At 39.4% G+C, this 18,844-nt stretch overlaps 1 protein-coding gene across 2 annotated transcripts in view; it reads left to right on the top strand.

The window, feature by feature from the left end:
* TMEM255B (transmembrane protein 255B) overlaps positions 1–14,067 on the top strand; it is a 128,648-nt gene extending 114,581 nt beyond the window's left edge. Inside the window, exons 7-9 of one of the 2 annotated variants that reach the window (XM_020965213.2) lie at positions 1,945–2,104; positions 3,951–4,097; positions 12,061–14,067. In XM_020965213.2, the coding sequence (XP_020820872.1) occupies positions 1,945–2,104; positions 3,951–4,097; positions 12,061–12,228 (475 nt within the window). In that variant the 3' untranslated portion in view covers positions 12,229–14,067. The remainder of the gene's footprint in view (positions 1–1,944; positions 2,105–3,950; positions 4,098–12,060) is intronic. The other variant, XM_020965216.2, reaches the window with a different exon arrangement.
* Positions 14,068–18,844: the final 4,777 nt, after the last annotated feature.

The following is an 18,844-nucleotide window of genomic DNA, read 5'->3' on the forward strand; positions in this document are numbered from 1 at the left end:
AGAAACATAGACCCAGAAAAATTAAATGATTTACCTAAGGTCATACAGGTAGCAAGCACAGGGCAGCTAGGAGATGGAGTGGAGAGAGTGCTAGATTTGGAATTTGGAAGATTGGAGTTCTGCTCCTGCCTTAGATACTAACTGTGTGACTGGGAAATCACTTCCTCAATCTGTGTCTCAGTTTCCTTATTTCTAAAATGGGGATAATAAGAACAACTACTTCACATGGTGAAGATCAAATAAGTTAACATATGCAAAGCACTTTGCAGACCTTAAAGCAATATATAAGCACTGGCTGTTACTATTATTATTATTATTATCATCATTATCATTATTAAGTAACAGAACTGGGATTCTGACTCCCAATCCCCTGTTCTTTTCACTCATGGTAATTTTGCTGTCTAGAAAGCCAACTTTCTATCTGAGCACACACTATCTGACCCATTCTCTTTCCTCTCTCCCCCCGACATTCTCCTCTCTTCTTTCTGTCCCAAGATTCCCAGGTGCTGAGGGTCTAGTGTCTACTTTTGCTACGTACTTGTCTATTTTTTGTTACCATCCTTGGCAAAGGTCCCACTTATCTGCTTCCTCACTCCCCTCAAAGTACGATGATTCTCCTGGGCTAGTGCTCCAGTTTCTGTTGCTTCAGACCTTTCTTCCAGTTCTCAGGCATGAGTTGGAAGCACCTGGATAAGCTATACAAGGATTTCTCTATCCAAGTAGATAAATGATAGTAGCCTAGGGAACCTCAGGCAGGGGACATGAACATTGGAGGGAAATCTAGTTGCTAGAAACCTGAATCCCAGCATTGGCCTTGTTTTGTTTTGAATAAGTGTGTGAGTGTGTGTGTGTGTGTGTGTGTGTGTGTGTGTAATGAAAATTAAGTTGTATATAGAATACGAGTAGGGACTGCACCTGTGAATTCATTTGGTATGGTGAACTCTCAGATGAGAAAACTCCCTCTACCAGTGCAGGTCAGTGGATCATGCAAGCCAATATGTATCACAGGCAAGACTTGAATCCAGGTTGTCTTCTCTTTGAAGTTGGCACAAGGGTCAGGAATACCTTTTACCTTTCTTTGTATTCCCCCTTCTCTCCACCTTAGCACAAGGCATGTCACATAGTAGGTACTTTATTGGCTGATTGACTCTGTGTGACCCCACTATGCCACACTGACTTTCTAGATATGATATAAAAGAGATTGCCAGCTTCTGTAATATTTATGCTAAACAACTAACTGGGAAAGAGAAGGATTTTAAACTTGGTTTGGTTGATTTGGGGGATCTTTTTTTCTTGGGGAAGACCTGGGGATTGTGGTGTACAGAGTTGATGGTGTTCACTGATGTAAGAACTCCTTGTTGAATGACCTACTTAGGGTCACATGGCCAGGAGGTGTACAAGGTGGCACTTCAGCCCAAGTCTTCTGACTCTGAGGGTAGTTCTCCATTCCTTATACCAGGAATGGGGAACCCGTGACCTCGAGGCCACATGTGGCCCTCTAGGTCCTCAAGTGCAGCCCTTTGACTGAATCCAAATTTCACAGAACAAATCCCCTTAATAAAAGACTTGTTCTGTAAAACTTGGACTCAGTCAAAAGGCTGCACCCAGGACCTAGAAGGCCACTTGTGGCCTCGAGGCCTCTGGTTCCCCACCCCTGCCCTATACCATGCTGCTTCTCATGATTATATTAAAGTAATACTGAATACTGATTATATTAAAGTAATAAAGTGGCTATTCATTGGAACTGCTGACCATTTTTGATTGTCATATGTGTAATATAAAAGGCATATAATGTGCTTTGGATGAATATTGTTGTAAGTTGTGTTTTATTACAGCGCTGACTCAATGTGTGTCTAGTCACCTATTGCTTGTGCAACAAAGTTACCTGTTCTCACTTGAAACAATTAGAAGCCACCAATACCATTTTCCCTTTACCTTCTGCAGCACAGAACACTCTACTAGTTACTATGAGTTTGTTGGAGTCAGTGGCTGTCAGGACGTGGTTCACCTTTACCGTTTGCTGTGGACCTCAACAGTGCTAAACGTTATTGGTTTGTTTCTGGGGATCATCACTGCAGCCGTCCTGGGGGCCTTTAAGGACATGGTGAGTTAGATGACTCTCCCTCTTGAGTTGTGTTGGTTTGTCTATTCATATCAGGTCCAGAATACAAATCAATGCATGCACACATGTGCACATACATACATATATATGTGTGTGTATAAATACATGTGTGTATACACATACACACATATATACACACCCATATATGAATATTTATGTGTGTATAGATATGTATGTATACATACACACATATATATACCACTTAGTTTTCCATGGAATGATTGAAAAATGAGCCCTTATGAAATTGTGCCCCAAGAAAGACACAATTTTAAGAGCATGGGACATGGAGTCCAAAGACTTGAATTCAATTCAACAAACTACTTATTAAATGGATACTTTGTGTAGAGAACTGGTCTTAATAGTGAGAAATACGAAACCTTGATGAAACATGCCACTGCGCCCATAAGCTTACAGACAAATATGCTGGTAATTAAATTATATGGAAAGTACATTTGAGGGAGGTAAATAAAGTGTACCACCCCTCCATTATTTTGTATCTATGTTGTATATACCGGTATACATACATCTTGTGTCCTAGGCTAAACTGTAAGTTCATTGAGGTCAGGGAGGAGGTTTTACTTTTGTAAGAGCAGTTAGGTGTTGTGATGGGTGAAATATGAAATGACTGAAGAAACAAAGGTTCAAGCTTCCAAGCATATCAGTTTATTAAGCAATGCACACCAGTTGCATAATGAATCTGTTCCAGGCCTTCCTCAGCTTTGCCAGTGGACCCTGAATACAGGGGGAGACAGACTTTTATGCATTAAAGACAATCAAATAAGACTAATTAATTAAAAGAAAAAAATTAACCAAGATACAAAATTAGGTAATCTGATTTCTAATTGGAGGAAAGATTTGACACTTTCCAAATTGGGAAAGGGCAAGTGAACAAGTGCAATTCCCTGAGGTCAGAAGAAGAGGTGTTCCACTTCCCCCAGTGGGAATTCAATCAAGGGAACATGGAAACAAAAACTGATTAACTTAGTTAAGAAAATCTGAGAAAACTTAGATTAACTAGTCCGGGGCCAGTTCAGGGTCAACCGATCGAATTCCCTCAATTCTGTCAGTTGCTTGAGATATGTAATTGTGAGAAAACCCCTTGCATCAATTTTTGGATCTGACTGGGTTTCTTGTCAGCATAGTCTAGGTACTTAGTTAAGGGTCTCTAAGCAACAGGTAGAGGTGGTCCAGCTTCCCAGTCACGCAGGGCTGGATTCAAACAATGCGATAAGGTTTCTCACAATTCCCACAATTGAATCAAGTTTTCTCACAAGACAGAAATTGGATTAAACCTATAATTGAACAGAAAGGGAACTGAGTTAACCCCAGAATTCAGTCACAAGACGGAGTCATTGTGGTTCACTGAGTTCCCACAATTAACCACTTGCTGTCCTAATCCCCTCAATTCCCTAAATTGCATAATCAGAATTGTTTCATCTTTTACCCACCACAATGGTAGTGGATTGGGTACTGGGCCTGGAGTTTGGAAGACCTGAGTCTGTAATTTACTGTGTGACCTTGGACAAGTCACTCAACCTCTGTTTGCCTCAATTTCCTCATCTGTAAATGGAAATAATGATAGCACCAGGATTATTGTTAGGATTAAATGAGATAATTGTAAAGCACTTAGCACAGTGCCTGACACATAGTAAGTGCCATATAAAAATGTTAGCTATTATTCTTTGTAGCTCCATTGCTTAGCACCTAAAAAATACTTAATGCCTGATTGACCGATTTTTCCTAATCACTCTTTGGGGAAAGAGTTGGAGGGAACAAATCACTCTCTGACACTGCATTTTGTTAACAGATTTTCTATTCTCTGAACTAGGTACCCCTATCCCAAATGGCCTACGGTTCTGCACCTCCTCCTCCTCAAATTCTCTACAATCCAGCCCAGCAGATCTTGACATATGCAGGGTTCTGTCCTTCTACAGCACCACTTCCTGCCTACTCATCCTACCCTTTACCCCTTCAGGTACAGTACCTGCAAAGTTTGCTCTTAATATGTACCTAGAAGAAAATCAAACATACTTTCATGCTAGAGAAAATAAAGGAAAGGAGTTATTGTTACCAGATGTCATTTAGACCAGTTGTGGTAAAGGCAGCAAGGAGAAGGATTTGTATAGCCTTGTTTTGATGCCTGGGCCACCCACCCTCTTTTCATGTTTACTTAAAATCATGGATGATAAAGTCAGTAATAATTGAAGAAAAAGAAGTCTGGGGTTAGATTTCTAACTTTGAGGAGAAATCATGGTGGATAACTATACCCTTTCATTAAACCCCCTTTGGTGCTACTGTCAAAGACCAGATAGAAGACTCAGGAGGCCATTGTGTGAGCCAATTTGGCACATCCGGTATTAGCTGATGGCTGATCCAGAAGCAAGGGAGAAGAGATTGCTTCCATAGCCCATGAGCAACTCTTCCTAGAAGCTTGCCAAAGCTGAGAACCAGAAATATCGGAATCCTATAATGGGATGCCCCAGGAGTTTGCAGTGTCTCTTATTATGACAACGAAGTATACTACTATTGAACAATTTATTTTGCAATACTAGTGAGGCAAGAATTTCAGTGCTAGTGTGGGAAAACTAGGGAGAAAGCTTTTAGTAGGACCCAAAGTCTTGGTTATCCAATAATAACTATTCTTTCCTACTCGTGATTCCATGAGCACTTTTGTCTGCCTGTGTTCCCTGGCTTCAGGACCCTCCATCTCTGGCACTGGTAGAGTTAAATGTCAATCTACTACTCTACTGTTCCATTTAATATCCCTATAACTTTCCAAGCTAAAGTATCCCTCCCTGGCCAGCCACATATATGTTGTCTCCCCCTATTGGAATGTAAGCTCTTTGAGGTCAGGGACTATCTTCACATTGATCCCACATTTGTATCCCTAATGCTTTGCACAGTGCTCAGTGCATAATAAGAGCTTAATAAATGTTTTTTCATTCATCAACTTTATCAGTGGCTCTCAAACTTTTTGCCATGGTAGAAACCTTCACTTTATGCAAAACTTTGGGAGAACCTTTGTATTATTAAGTCCTAAAAAATTATTTATTAATCATTTATTAATTAATTCATTATTTATTTATTGTTTTAATGACTAATATAAGATGACATAAGGCTCTCGAAACAAACAAACAACCTTGGGGTGTTGGTCCTTTGGAGCAAAATATTGTATGAGACATTATATCAAAACCAGTCCGGGCAGCCATTTCTCTAGGGCTAGTCAAGTGGTCCTATGTGGTATTGTTGTCTTCTAAGGACAAATTACTTTGTTGCCACATTCAGTGACCATCTTATTAAGAAGTGAAGGAGGACTACACACAAACTTTTGTTGTGAAAGTACCTCTTAGAGGTTCTTCTTTCTTCCCTGCTATCTCTTATATCTGCTTAGGGGCAGAGGGATTTGGAAGGAGTTAGCCACTGGGGCAAAGGGTCATAACCAGGGAATATGGTCAGTAGAGTTATGTCAGCAATGGCATATTGTCTAAATGGGGTCCACTGTATGCTGTGTGCTGCTGCGTGTGTGCATAATTCAGTTGAGGGAACTGGGGAGGTGGAAGGGGTGCCTGGCCTGGGCCCTAGTCTCCTATTCTGAAAGCAAATTGCCACCTGCTTTGTCATTTCTAGCCTTAAGGTGCTGCTTTCAACTCTGAGAGGTTAATAAGTAGTTTCTCCAAAGTCTCAGAGTCCAGTCTGTGTCAGTGGGAGGACATGAATTTACATCTTCCTAACTCCAAATCCAGCTTTCTGCCTGAAGTCATTCTGACTTCATAAATAAGGTACTGAGATTCAGAGTGGCAGAAAGATCTTCCAGGAGTCACTCAGCTAGGAAGTATTAGTGTTAGAACTTGAATTCAGGACTTCTGACCCCAAGTTTAGTGCTTCCGCCCACACACACTCAACCACGTGCTGAGGATTCAATGCTATTTAAACTGATTTAACTTGAGCAATACACACATAGGATCCAGCAGCCATGTAGTGCAGTGTCTCAGAATAAGACAGAGAGGTTGAAAGGACATAGTGATTTGTCTATGGTGACAAGACATTGGAAATTGTTATGAAGCTAAAACTGAGCTTTCTAAGCAGAAAGGGAATTTGAAGGTTTTTCAAAGCTTCTCTTAGCACCTTTCTTCCCTGATTAAGATTCCTTGACTACCTAGTTCTCAGCTATACCTACCTACAGATAGATTTCTAATTTATAGGATCATAGCTTTAGTGCTGGAAGGGACCTCTGAGCTCAACCCCTTCATGTTACAGAAGAGAAAATTGAGGCCCAGAAAGTTTTTAGCAATTTGCCCAAGGTCAAATAGGTGGTAAGCACTGGAGGCAGAATTTGAACTTAGGACCTCTGACTTCAGAGCCTATGCTCTTTATATTGTTATTTTAACACTATATACTAGTTTCAGAATTTGCCTGAGATTCATAAGCATTTAAAAAAGACTCTTTTTGCCAATTGTGGTGGGATACATGTATAATCCCAGGGACCCTTGAGGCTGAGGCTGGTGTGTCTCTTTAGTTTAAGAGTTCTGAGCTGCAGTAGACCAAGCTGATTCAGTATCCCACTAAGCTCAGCCTGAATGTACTGAACCCCCAGTAGTGGGAGGCCACTTCACTGTTTAAAGAGGAGTGAATCAGCTTCCTTGCTGATCATTACTGGGAATGGGTGTGAATCACTGTTGTACATACAGCCTGAGTAAGTTAGGGAGATCCAGAAGGTGGAGGTGGAGGTGGGGAAGAGAGAGAGAAGAGGGAAGAGAAGGAGAGAGAGAGAGAGGGAGAGAACAAAGATGAGAGAGAGAAGAGAGAGAGAGAGAGAGAGAGAGAGAGAGAGAGAGAGAGAGGAGAAGACAGAGAAGGGGGGAAGGAGAGGGAGAGAGAGAACAGAAAGAAGGAGAAAGAGGAAATGGGAGAGAGGGAGGGAAAAAAGAGGAAGAAGAGAGAGGGCAGGAGATAGAACTCTTTTTAAGAGTTTCCTAAATAGCTAGTGGTCAGGATGTCTTTGTTATGGACTCGGTATAAAGATTCCTCCTCCCTTGATTTGCACTTCGGGGTTAAGTTTCCCTTCTGCTTAGATATCTGGAAAAACTAATAGAACAAAAATGTCCTGGAGGCTGAAGAATATGAATTCTAATTCCAGATTCCGTATAAACAGATTCTTTTTATTTTTGTGCCTCAGTTTTCTAACATCGACTACTGTTACAAACCATTCATCTCTGGAAGGGAAGAAAGTTTTCCCCCAAGGAATGTTAACCACAAAATCATAGATTTGGAACTGGAAGTTTAGACCTTTGAAGCTATCTAATCCAAACCCCTTATTTTTCAGGTGAGGAAACTAAGGACCCAGGAGATTAAGTTGACTTGCCCAAAGCCCAAAGGTAGAAAATAGAAATAATGAGATTCAAACTCAGGTCCTCTGACTCCAAATCCAGTCCTCTTTCCACTGTATGACACTACTGTTTTTGACCAGGAAAGAGCTGAAAGAGAAATATGTATTTTTTTAAATGGGCAGTGATTATCTTTCATAAATAAGAAATGGATCGTCCAAGATAGTTGGTGAACTAATCTCATTTTACCAACATGATGTATTGTCTCCTCATGTCTCTTTTGGGATGTTGGCTTTTTTGAAAACAGCAACTGTCCTAGTTTGAAAAATCTAACTTCCTTGATCTCATCATCTCATGGGAGATCTTGGTTCACATCCTGATGACTTAATTAGCTGTTTTGGTCAACATATGTAGGACTATAATTACATATACATTAACAATCAGATTTCATAAGAGAGAATAAATCAAATAAGGCTCCATGTGCTCCCTAAGAAAAGAAAACCAGAATCGATGTTTCCGCTTCAGCTAAACCCATCAGAGATGGAAAGGAAATATGTTAAGTGTTCTGTTGACATAATTAGCAGCTAAAAATACACCCACATAATAGAGAGCAGAGAATGAGCCAGCTACTTTTTAGTTTTATTTTGAGTGGTCAGTAAAAAAAAATTGAATGAAAACTTAAAAGCTGCAGATCTATGCCAATCACAGATCTTTACTTTTTCCAAGATCTCTTCTAGGTAAGAAACCTAAAAATTTGGCAATAAGACCTCCTAGTAAATAACAACATGAACAAAGTTTTAATCATATGTATTGTTAATCAGCTCATATATCTTATATCTTCATATATCTGTCTGTTTATTCTTTTGAACCCAAAGCTGTTATCCTTTTGTGAGAATCAGAACCTGTAGCAATAGCTGATGAGACTTAATACTAGTGAAGGAGAAAAGACACACATGCAGAGGTTAAGAAACTTGAATGTATCAAAAGCCGAATCATAACTATGACTTTTTGTCATAATAACACCCAGAGCAAATTGTATGAAGCATGTATTCAGTTCTGTTTGTGAGCACACGTGTGTGTGTGTGTGTGTGTGTGTGTGTGTGTGTGTTGTGTGTGTTGGGGAAGGTGGTAGAGGGGATGGAGAGGACCAGAACAAGTGAGGAGCTGCTCCACACAGCCCACATCAGGTAGCTTCCCATTTTAACTAATTATTCTTGCTAGGTAGGTGATAAGTTCTATTGTTTCTACATTGCTAAAGGATGGCAGGTACTCTCAGTGATCTTTTAATTTGAAACTGGGATTAAGTCCTCTAATTGCCCCATCCTAGATAATAAAAGACTCTAAGGCCTATGTTATAAAGGGCTTTTTTGTTTGTTCTTTTGTTAGAAAAGCGTATGGGGTGTGTGTGTGTGTGTGTGTGTGTGTGTGTGTGTGTGTGTGTGCATGCATGTGTGAGACACACATACAGAGATAGAGACAGACAGAGAGAGAGAGAATGAGAGATCTTGAATCCTGAGATGCAAAGTTGCTAATACTTAAGTTATGATTCCCTCTTTCAAGAAAATAGTGATGAATTTACATAGACTTCCTGGCTTCCGTTAGAATTTTAGAGAAAATTGTTCCTTTAAAGCCATGAAACTATAGTTCACCTCATTTACTTCTATCATGCACACAGATCTTCAGATAGATATGTTCTTCTAGAAAAGCTGAAACATTTGTGGGGTATGTACATACACACACACACACACACGCACACACACACACACTTGGGGAGCAGAACATACAGCAATGTAGATAAAATAACTTTTGTGTCTTAGAGAGGGTAGGTTACCTTTTATCCTGAACTCAACGCTTTTAAAAATGCTAGCAGGTAAATAATGAAGAAAGGAAATGAAATTTTGATGTTTAAACTCTTCTCCCTCCCACCTTGCCTCTTCCTTCCTTGTGTCAAAATAACTTTTGTTCTTGTTCCATCTTTTTTTTGGGGGGGGGCAGGGAGAGGGACAGGGGTCCGTATGAGTGATTTCACTGGTATAGGAAACTTCCAAAGTATAGGAAACCTCCTTTACCAATGCTGCATAGCAGTTATTCTGCAACTGTCTGAGAGAGTCTGAGAGAGTTTTCTGGGGGCATTGGGAAGTTAGGTGATTTTTCCAGTGTAATACAGTAGGTACCAGAGAGAGGACCTGAACTTAGGTCTTCCTAACTTTGATGTGAGCTCACTGTCAATTATATTATGCTTCCTCTCCACTTTTTCCTTCTTAAAAGTGAAACTTTGCAGTCTTCCCATTTCCAGCATGTGATTGAATGGACCAGTGTGATCATTTTCTTTAAAACACAGAGAAAATGTCCTTTTAGTATAGAGGAATCCCCTAATAATGGTGGGAAAAGGTAGGGTGCCCTCACCAGTGTTCATGGATGCTGGGTGCTTGAAACAAAGTTCAACCTGCAGGTGACATAAAGTTTGGAGTGGAAACTGAAACTCTGGATGATAGATGCAAGTTTCTTTTTTTTTAAATTTTATTAATGTATTTTGATTTATCAGCAATCACTTCCATATGCTTTTGAGTTGAAAATTTTTCGCCCCCTTCCTCCTCCCCACCTTCCCCAAGACGGTGCACAATCTGATATAGGCCTTACATTTACATTTGATAGATGCAAGCTTCAACAAGGCTGAAACTATGGATAGAGATAAAATAGGGATATCTATAAAGTTCTTTACTTGAAAATGATAATTCATGTGCAAAAGACCCAGGGTTTTAGTGGACTACAAACTCAGTATGAACTAATAATGTGAGATGGACTCTCAATTTTCCCCTCCTAAAAAAACCCACCTCTTGATGTCATATTTTTTTTTCTTGGGAGTGGGGGAAGTGTCTAGAGCTATCATTGCTACATACTGGTGGCTTCTCTATAATCTATTGGAGAATTGCTTTGGGAAAGGGGAGAGGGAAGGTATATAAACATTTTTATAGTATCTAGTATGTGCCAGGCACTATGCTAATAAACACTTTACAAATGTCTCATTTGACCCTCACAGCAACCTATGAGGGAGGTGCTGTTATTATCCCCATTTTATAGTTGTAGAAACTGAGGCAAACATCAGTTAAGTGATTTGCTCCGGGTCACACAGTGATCTGTGTCTGATTGCTGGATTTGAATTAAAGCTCTAATCACTGCTGCCACCTAGCTACTTCAGTGTCCAGGGGCAGTGAAAGGTTTATGACTTATCTAGGGTCACACAGGCAGTATGTGACTGAGGCAGAAAATGAAACCAGCTTTTCCTGACTCCAAGACTGGCCCTCTATCTACTGTGCCATGCTGTATTGAATATCTGGTTTACCAGGTTTCATTAAATGAAGGGCAATATCCAAAGTCCCACTGGACTCCGAGTTGCTTTTATGTTCTGTTGAGTATTGTGTTCAATTATGGAGATACCAACGTATTGAAGTGCATCTGGAAAAGAAGAACCATGAAAAGGAAGTGTCCAAAAACTATTTCACCTGAGGAGCACTGAAACAAAATGGAGGTTTTTATCCTGGAGAGGAGAAGCTGAGTGGGGGAACATGACAGCTGTCCTTAAATATTTGAAAGGTTATCCTGAATAAGAGTCATTATTAGATTTTATCCATAGGGCTCTCGAGGGCAGAGCTAGGACTATTGGAAGAGTCTCAACAGAAAGAAGGATGTCCTGTTTGCACTCTCTGAAAATAGAATGGACCGCATTGCAAAAGTAGTGGTCTATCCAGCATTGAAGTGTTCATGACTATCCACTGGGAATGTTGTAAAGGGGGATTCCTACACTGGGTGGAGAAATAGACTAAATGACTCCTCAGATCTCTTCCAGCCCTAAGATTGAATGATGTTACTCCAAGTGCTTATATTTGAGAAAATACATTTTAACCCTTGGTAGATACAAATTCTTATAATTATGAGATAAAGAATCAGGGTCTATAAAAATGGGTCAGGGCTACTATTGCCCATAATATGTCACTTTTTTGAAACTTTGTATTATATATTTAGTTCCTAAGATTTAATAAAAGGCAGCCAATTGGAAAAATAAATGATGGATGTGTATTTTTACCCCTAAACAAACATAATAGGTGAAATGGACCTATATATATGGGACAGATGCACTTTTAATAAAAATTCTTTCTGAAGCATCCAGTATTGTTAGGTTCTTTCAGGCAAAGATATAAATTTTAAGAAATTTAAGCACTAATATGGCTGGACTAAATGATCTCTAGGGTCCATTCCAGTTCCAAGAATTTATGAGTTTATGAGTTTCTAATACAGAAACTCAGATGACCCCAGGGCTAACCTAGCCAAGTAGAGAGAAATTCCTTTTGACTGCCCAACCTCACTACCATATTGTTTGAGTCAGAAAGTGACAGCGGTGTTTGGGTTCGTCTCGCCCTTCCTTCTAAAGAGAACTGAGCCTGGATTATATTGGGAAAATGTTTCTGGCAGGGACCCTGTCCCCGCTGCAAGGCACTTTAAAGGGATGGTTTTACCACTTAGCATTTTCCTCATGCTTTTTCATGCACTGCATGCATGCTGTAGCCTGAGTTTTAATCTTGCTTACTGAAGAAAGCCGTTTCTGTTTAATTACAGCCTGCCGGCAATTTTCCAGCTTCGTCATCCACTGATATCTCTTTATCTGATGACACCCAGCCTCCGTCTCAGTCCAGCTCCACCTATGGGCTTCCTCCCAATGCCCCACCACTCTATACACCAACTTATTTCCTCCCTGGGGAAAAGCCTCCACCATATGCACCATGAAACAGTATAGGTTTTCTGTAGTCACTAGCAGATTTAAAAAGGCACCTCCAGAAAACCAGCTGTTTTGACTACCTGCAGATGAACCAAGAAACTCTTTCCAGTTCCACTTACTTTCTTCTCCCTTCACATTCACTAAAAATGGACCCGGAGTCTGGGAGACCAGGCCAGATATCTGACCAAGAAGATCACGCTGTTGACTTGGGGGGGGGCTATGGCAGGAACCTCTTGTCCTTTCTTTCCCCACTATAACTAGTGGACAAAGGGAAAGGGAAAGGGGAACCTTTATCAAGAACACTGTTCTCTACAGAAGCAACACTTCATCATTTCAGATGCCCCTGGCTTCTTTTCTATAAATCAGCAGTGTACCTGGGCCCTAAAATTCTTCTTGTCTGGACAGGATTGTTTCTTCCGCTGTTTCTTTTCCTCTCCTATAGAAGGAAAACAAATGCCCTCAGTTTCATTTCCTTACAGCATTTTTAAAAAAAATCATGCTTTTGTCCTTGGGGAAATAGGGTCCAGAAAAATCGATGTCATGATTAATTTACAATAAAATATACTATGTGTTTATATATATACATATATTATATATCATATGCGTGTTCACATGTCATAAAGAAGAGATGTGGTCCCCCATTGTTGCATTGATCTTTGGGTAGCCTTTGTTCTGAAAAGAAAAAGGGTGCTGTTTCAAGTATACAATGCAATATTTAAAGATTGTTGGTTGTCTGAACCATATGTGTGTAACTGTTACTTCTTGAGTATAAAGTTTTCATCACTGTTGTGAAAATATTTTCTATGGGAGTTCAGCATTTGATCTTTATAATATTTGGTCTTGAATAGTATGCTCCTAATGTTTTCTAGAAGATGTCTAGTTCACCAGTAAGTTGAGTCAACAAGTGTCTAAGTGCCTACCTTGCCAGGAAGCTGCCGTGTATAGGAACTGTTCTGGCTTGCTTTGGTTGGATAGGAAGAGGGGATTCTCTTTGGTCTCCATTCTACTCTAGTTGTTGACTCAATTTCCTCGTCTATAAAATAGAAGTCTTTGATTAGATGGTTTTTAAAGGGCCTTCCAGCACTAGAATTCTCAGATTCAATTTTTGTATCTATGCCTGAAGTGCTAGCTCAGTTCCTAATCTTTTTTTAATTTAATAAATTTAATGCAGACCCTTTGGAAAACATGATCTTTGGCTCCCTCTTCTGGCTGTAATGCTACAGCTTTATTTTATATGACCAGTCTTAAAATTGTATTTCACCTTGAGTAACTGTTACAGAAGACACATATTTCTTCTGGGTATCTACAGAAAAGATTACTGTAGATGGAGAAAGCAATCTAAAAGGGAAACAACTTATTTTCCATTTGGGTCCCCACAAGCTCTGATCTTGCTAGATAAAAATCAGACAAGAATTTAATGTTTCCCAGGGAAAGTGAAAGGAAGAAAAACACATGATGAGTCAAATCACAATAAACTGGGTCAGAGAGACCAGAAAGTGCCATACATATGAAAGATACATGGGTGGCTGGGGTGAGAGACAGAAAGATAACTAACTCTGTGCCAATGAAGATTTTATTGGGATCCAAGAATGCATATTATGTTTCCAGAAAGAAGCTAGTTTCATTGAGAACGGTTGTCTCTGTGTTTACATTTCTATATCCCTCAATTGTTAATTGGTGACCAACCTGATCATACCTGTTTCTTCCCTTTGCATTAACTCATATTTCTGTGTAATATCACTTAAGAAACAGATTTATAGGTCTTCCAGAGCAGCGCTGTTGAAGTCAAAAGAAATGGATCCCCTCAGGCTACATATTGATTTAGAAAATTAAAAATTAACATTGTCTGTGTTGCATTATGTTTTTATTTATTTTGTTACATATTCCCCAATTGTATTTTCATTTGGTCAGTGAGACCTTGGAGTAAGTTTCACAGGCCAGTGAGTTTGACAGTCCAGTATTTGATGCTGTAATTATTGTATGTACAATTTAAATAAGATCTGAATTATCAAAAACAGCTAAACTAACTCCCAATGGTTGAAGGAAAATTTCAGGATGGCTTGAAATTTGCTTGATTATGGTCTGATGTGTTTCCTGCTTATGAGGTATTTGGATTTGAACAGTTGTCTCCTGGAGACAAAGTGCCTTCAGCCAAAGAAATGACTGTCTAATGGTAGGAATGCCAGTCACTGTGTCAAAAGTTTAGGAGTGATAATTTTTAGGAAGGGTGCTCTGTATGTCTGCCCTCATTCGAATTTCAGTGTAGAATCTGGCTTCCCATTTACTTTGCCTAAGGCAGCCCTAGTTTAAACAGCTGGACTGACCCTATTCTTCTTTGATTGTAATCCTATGGATTTGGCCTCATTCTCACCTACCAGAAACACTCAGTTTTCTGTGATGTTCCTCATCTATCAATTAGGGCCAAAAATGTGTACATGATGTTAAACAATGAAAAATAAAAAAGTCAAGCAATGGATAAAATGTTCCCATTTCTCTTGAAGTCATACATCAAAACAATTTGTTCTCTGCTTTGCTAGAAAGTGATAATTGTTTCTAATGAGTTAGAAACAGCCATACTGGCTTTCATTTGTATTAAATTTGGAACAGGAAAGCTTTAAACTATTAGCTCTTTGTGAATCATGAACTTTCTTAAGTTTCCTCATATGAAGAGTCACTTTGGCATAGTCACCTTCCCTTGGTGCTGAACAAAGAAAACAAGAAAGGTTAAATTCAAAGTGTCTGCCAGGGCAGTATACAAAATATGGGCACATATTTACTCAAGTAAGCTCTCCCTTATGTACAGGGGAGAAGTTTGCAAAAAAACAGAATCCATGTAGGCGTATATATGTATATGCACATGCATGTATGTATATGCATCTGTACTTACATAGAAGAATGTACATAGAAGAATTGGATCTGTGATTCCATTGGGATAGAGGACTGCATAGATATGAAAACTCACTCTACCAATGCAGATTGGCTCCCTGTCTGAAACATATAATCTTAGAGAGTTACTGAGAATAGTGAATGGCTAAGTGGTTGCCATAGTTACACATCCAATGTGGCAGAGGCAGGTCTTGAACACAGGTCTTCCTGGCATTGTGGCTGGCTTGCTCTCCAATGCGCAATGTTGCCTAAATACAAATACATGGGTTTCTATATTACATATAGACACCCAGATATTTATATGATGTTTCAGTAAAATGTATACGTGATTTGGTCTGATTGCTTATTCATAATGAAAATTATGTCAGAATATTAAAGAAGCAAACATTCAAAATATCTATTTTAAAATCCATAACAAAATTCATATGAAAATCAGAGGGTTGAACCCTAAGGCTCCTTCCAGCTCTGACATTCTAGAGTCTGTTAATCTACAAGGCACATTGCTCATGTCAATTAGTGGCTTTATCACATAATTGAATTAATGAGACCTTTTAATCTACATTTGTAAATGCTTTTTCACCATTCAAATTATGTATACATTTTAGCAAAGGATGTTCTGAGTAGCTATAGAATGCCAGAAAGAACAGCTAGGACTGTAACTAGTCCTTTGTCCTACCATTTTCTTCTCCATTACTGACAGATTTACTCTGGAATGAGTATTCAAGCAGCATTTGCCACAAAATGAATAAAATGATCAGGGCCCAGGCTGCTCCCTTGTTAACAGGCCTTAGCACAGATACCACTAAGCTCCAGCTCAGTGATGGAGCGGTTTCTGTGGGAACCACCATAGGAGATTATGAAGGAGTCAGAAAGGAAATTGTTTTCCTCTTTGAAAATCAGTGTTCACACTAAGCTTGGTTCCTTCAAGCCTCAAGTAATCCCAGCCTTCCCTTTTCCTGCTGCTCCAAACCGGATACCCTAATATACACTTCGGCAGGAATTGAAATGACCAGAAGTGAAAAAGCAGAGTAATATTACATAAGAACTCACATAAGAGACCCTCAGGAGTGACTGTTAGAATAGGGGAAGCAGAGAGAATCCCTGTTTACTAGAATCAATCAACTGACTAGCTTCCCCCTTCCCCTTGCAATATAATTTTATTTATTTAATTAATTATTTCTCAATTGCATGAAAAAGTTTAACATTTTTTTTAATTTTGAGTTCCAAATTCTCTCCCTCTCTTCTTCTCCTAGCCCCTCTTTCAGAAAGCAAGCAATTTTACATAGATTATATGTGTATAGTCATGCAAGACATATTTCCATACTAGTCATGTTGCAAAAGAAAACACAGACAGAAAAAAAAAAGAAAAAGAAAGAAAGCAAAAAAATGCTTCACTCTACACCCAAGTGTTTCTCTGGAGGTAGATAGCATTTTTCATTGTAAGTCTTTCAGAATTGGCTTGAATCATTGTATTGCTGAGAATAGCTAAGTCATTTTGAGTTGACCATCATACAATACTGCTGTTATTGTGTGTGATGTTCTCCTGGTTCTGCTTGCATCGGTTTGCATCAGTTCATATTTTTTTTCTTTGAACATCCTGCTCCTTATCTCTTATAGCACAATAATGGTCCGTCACTATTATATACCACGACTTGTTTAGCCATTCCCCAATTGATGGACATCCTCTAATTTCCAATTCCTTGCCACCACAAAAAGATATGCTGTAAGTATTTTTGTATGTATAGGTCCTTTTCCTTTTCCTTTGGTCTCTTTAGAATACACACCTAGTAGTGGTATTTCTGGCCCAAAGGGTATGCGCAGTTTTACCGCCCTTTAGGGATAGTTCCAAATTATTCTCCAGAATGGTTGGATCAGTTCACAACTCCACCAACAGTGCATTAGTGTTCCAATTTTTCCATATCTCCTTCAAAGTTTGTCATGTTCTTTTTCTACCATATTAGCCCATCTGATTGGTATGAGGTAGTACCTCAGAGTTGTTTTAATTTGCATTTCAATAATCGATAGTTATTTAGAGCATTTTAAAAATATTACTATAGATGGCTTTGATTTCTTCTTCTGAAAACTGCATGTTCATATCCTTTGACCATTTATCAACTGGGGAATGAGTCCTATTTATATAAACTTGACTCAGTTCTCTAGATATCTGAAAAATGAGGCCTTTATCAAAGAAACCTGCGATAAAACTTTTTTGCCCAGTTTCCTGCCTCCCCTCTGATCTCTGAAAATCATGTATTAAGTGTCTGATGAAGCACCAAGCACTGTGCTTGGTGCTGGAGATAGGAAAACAAAAATGAATACTCCCTGTCTTCAAGAAGTATACATCCAGTTGGGGCAAAGAACAGGTATACATGTAATACAAATCTATACAAAGCCAATGCAAGGTAATTTCTGTGGGGATTGGAGGTACTAGCAGCTTGGGGAGACAGGAAAGGCTGCATGTAGGAGATGGCACCTACTTGGGTCTTGAAAGAAGCTAGAGATTCTAAGAGTCAGAGGTGAGACGGGAGTACATGCCAAGCATAGGTGACACCATGTGCCAAGGCATGGAGATGCCCCCAAGGGGGGCAGGGAGGGAATAAGCATTTATTAAGTGCCTGCTATATGCCAGGCACTGTGCTAAGCACTTTGCATGTAACTTGTTTGATCCTCATTTAATGGGAAATAGGATGCTATGTTTGGGGTAAGCTAGTCAGGTTGGGTGGACCATTTGGCATAATGGCTAAGGGCCATAATGCATGATAAGTCTGGAAAAATAGACCGGAGCCATATTGTGAAGAGCTCTAAAGACATGAGCAGGAAAGTGGTAGTGATGCTTCCAGAACATCACATTGGCAGCTGTATGGAGGATGAATTGGAGAATGGAGACTGGAAGCAGGAAGACTCGTGAGGAAGCGTTGGCTGCAGTTCAGGTGAAAGGTAATAAGGACCTGAACTAGGGAGATGGGCATGATGATCAGTCTTAAAATCAGGTTAGTCTGTGCCATTAGACACTTGGATAAATGTCTAGACCCTAAAGACACAGTGAATTATTTTAGATGACTGTGGAATGAGAGATGATCTGTTAGGAGCTTTGAATTAGATGGAGGAGCATAGCATATTTAAACAATTTATTTTAAAAAAACTGAGCTTTTGTGGTGGTTGGTAAGTTATTTTGAATCCCTTCATTCTGGGAATGTATCTCTAGAAATCCTGGCCCTATTCTGACTGTTTGTCTACCTTTCCTCATGAATATCCAACTTAACTATCTTGTTCTTAGGGAGTAAGAAAATTTTAGTGGATAATGTGTTTCCCTTCTCCGTAACTGTCAGCTTTCAAAAGGACCAAGAACCTTGGAATTGATGATTGACTTTTATGTTTGGCGGACTGTTTTGCATCTGTGTGGGCTTCTATCAGAGCTTTGGGTCAGCTATTCAATTCAATTCTCCAAGTATTTATTACCTGATTGTCCTGTTATTTCAGCCCTAGCATGAAGGCTAGGTCTTTTTTATAGGTCATAGAGCTAGGAGGGGTTTTAGAAATCATCTAATTCAATCCCTTTATGATGAGCAGACTGAAGTTTGGAGAGACAAATTGATTTGTCTTAAAAATCACTTATTGAATAGCCTTTTTCTTCTGAGTTATAGATCAGAGATTTAGAGCTGGAAGTAACCTAATAGCTCATCTTGACCAGATTAAGTGATTTACTTGCCCAAGGTCACACAGGTAAGAATAGGCAAC

The sequence above is a fragment of the Phascolarctos cinereus genome, unplaced genomic scaffold, assembly GCF_003287225.1.
Source record: "Phascolarctos cinereus isolate Bilbo 61053 unplaced genomic scaffold, phaCin_HiC Scaffold_7;HRSCAF=346, whole genome shotgun sequence".
Taxonomy (NCBI): Eukaryota; Metazoa; Chordata; class Mammalia; order Diprotodontia; family Phascolarctidae; genus Phascolarctos; species Phascolarctos cinereus.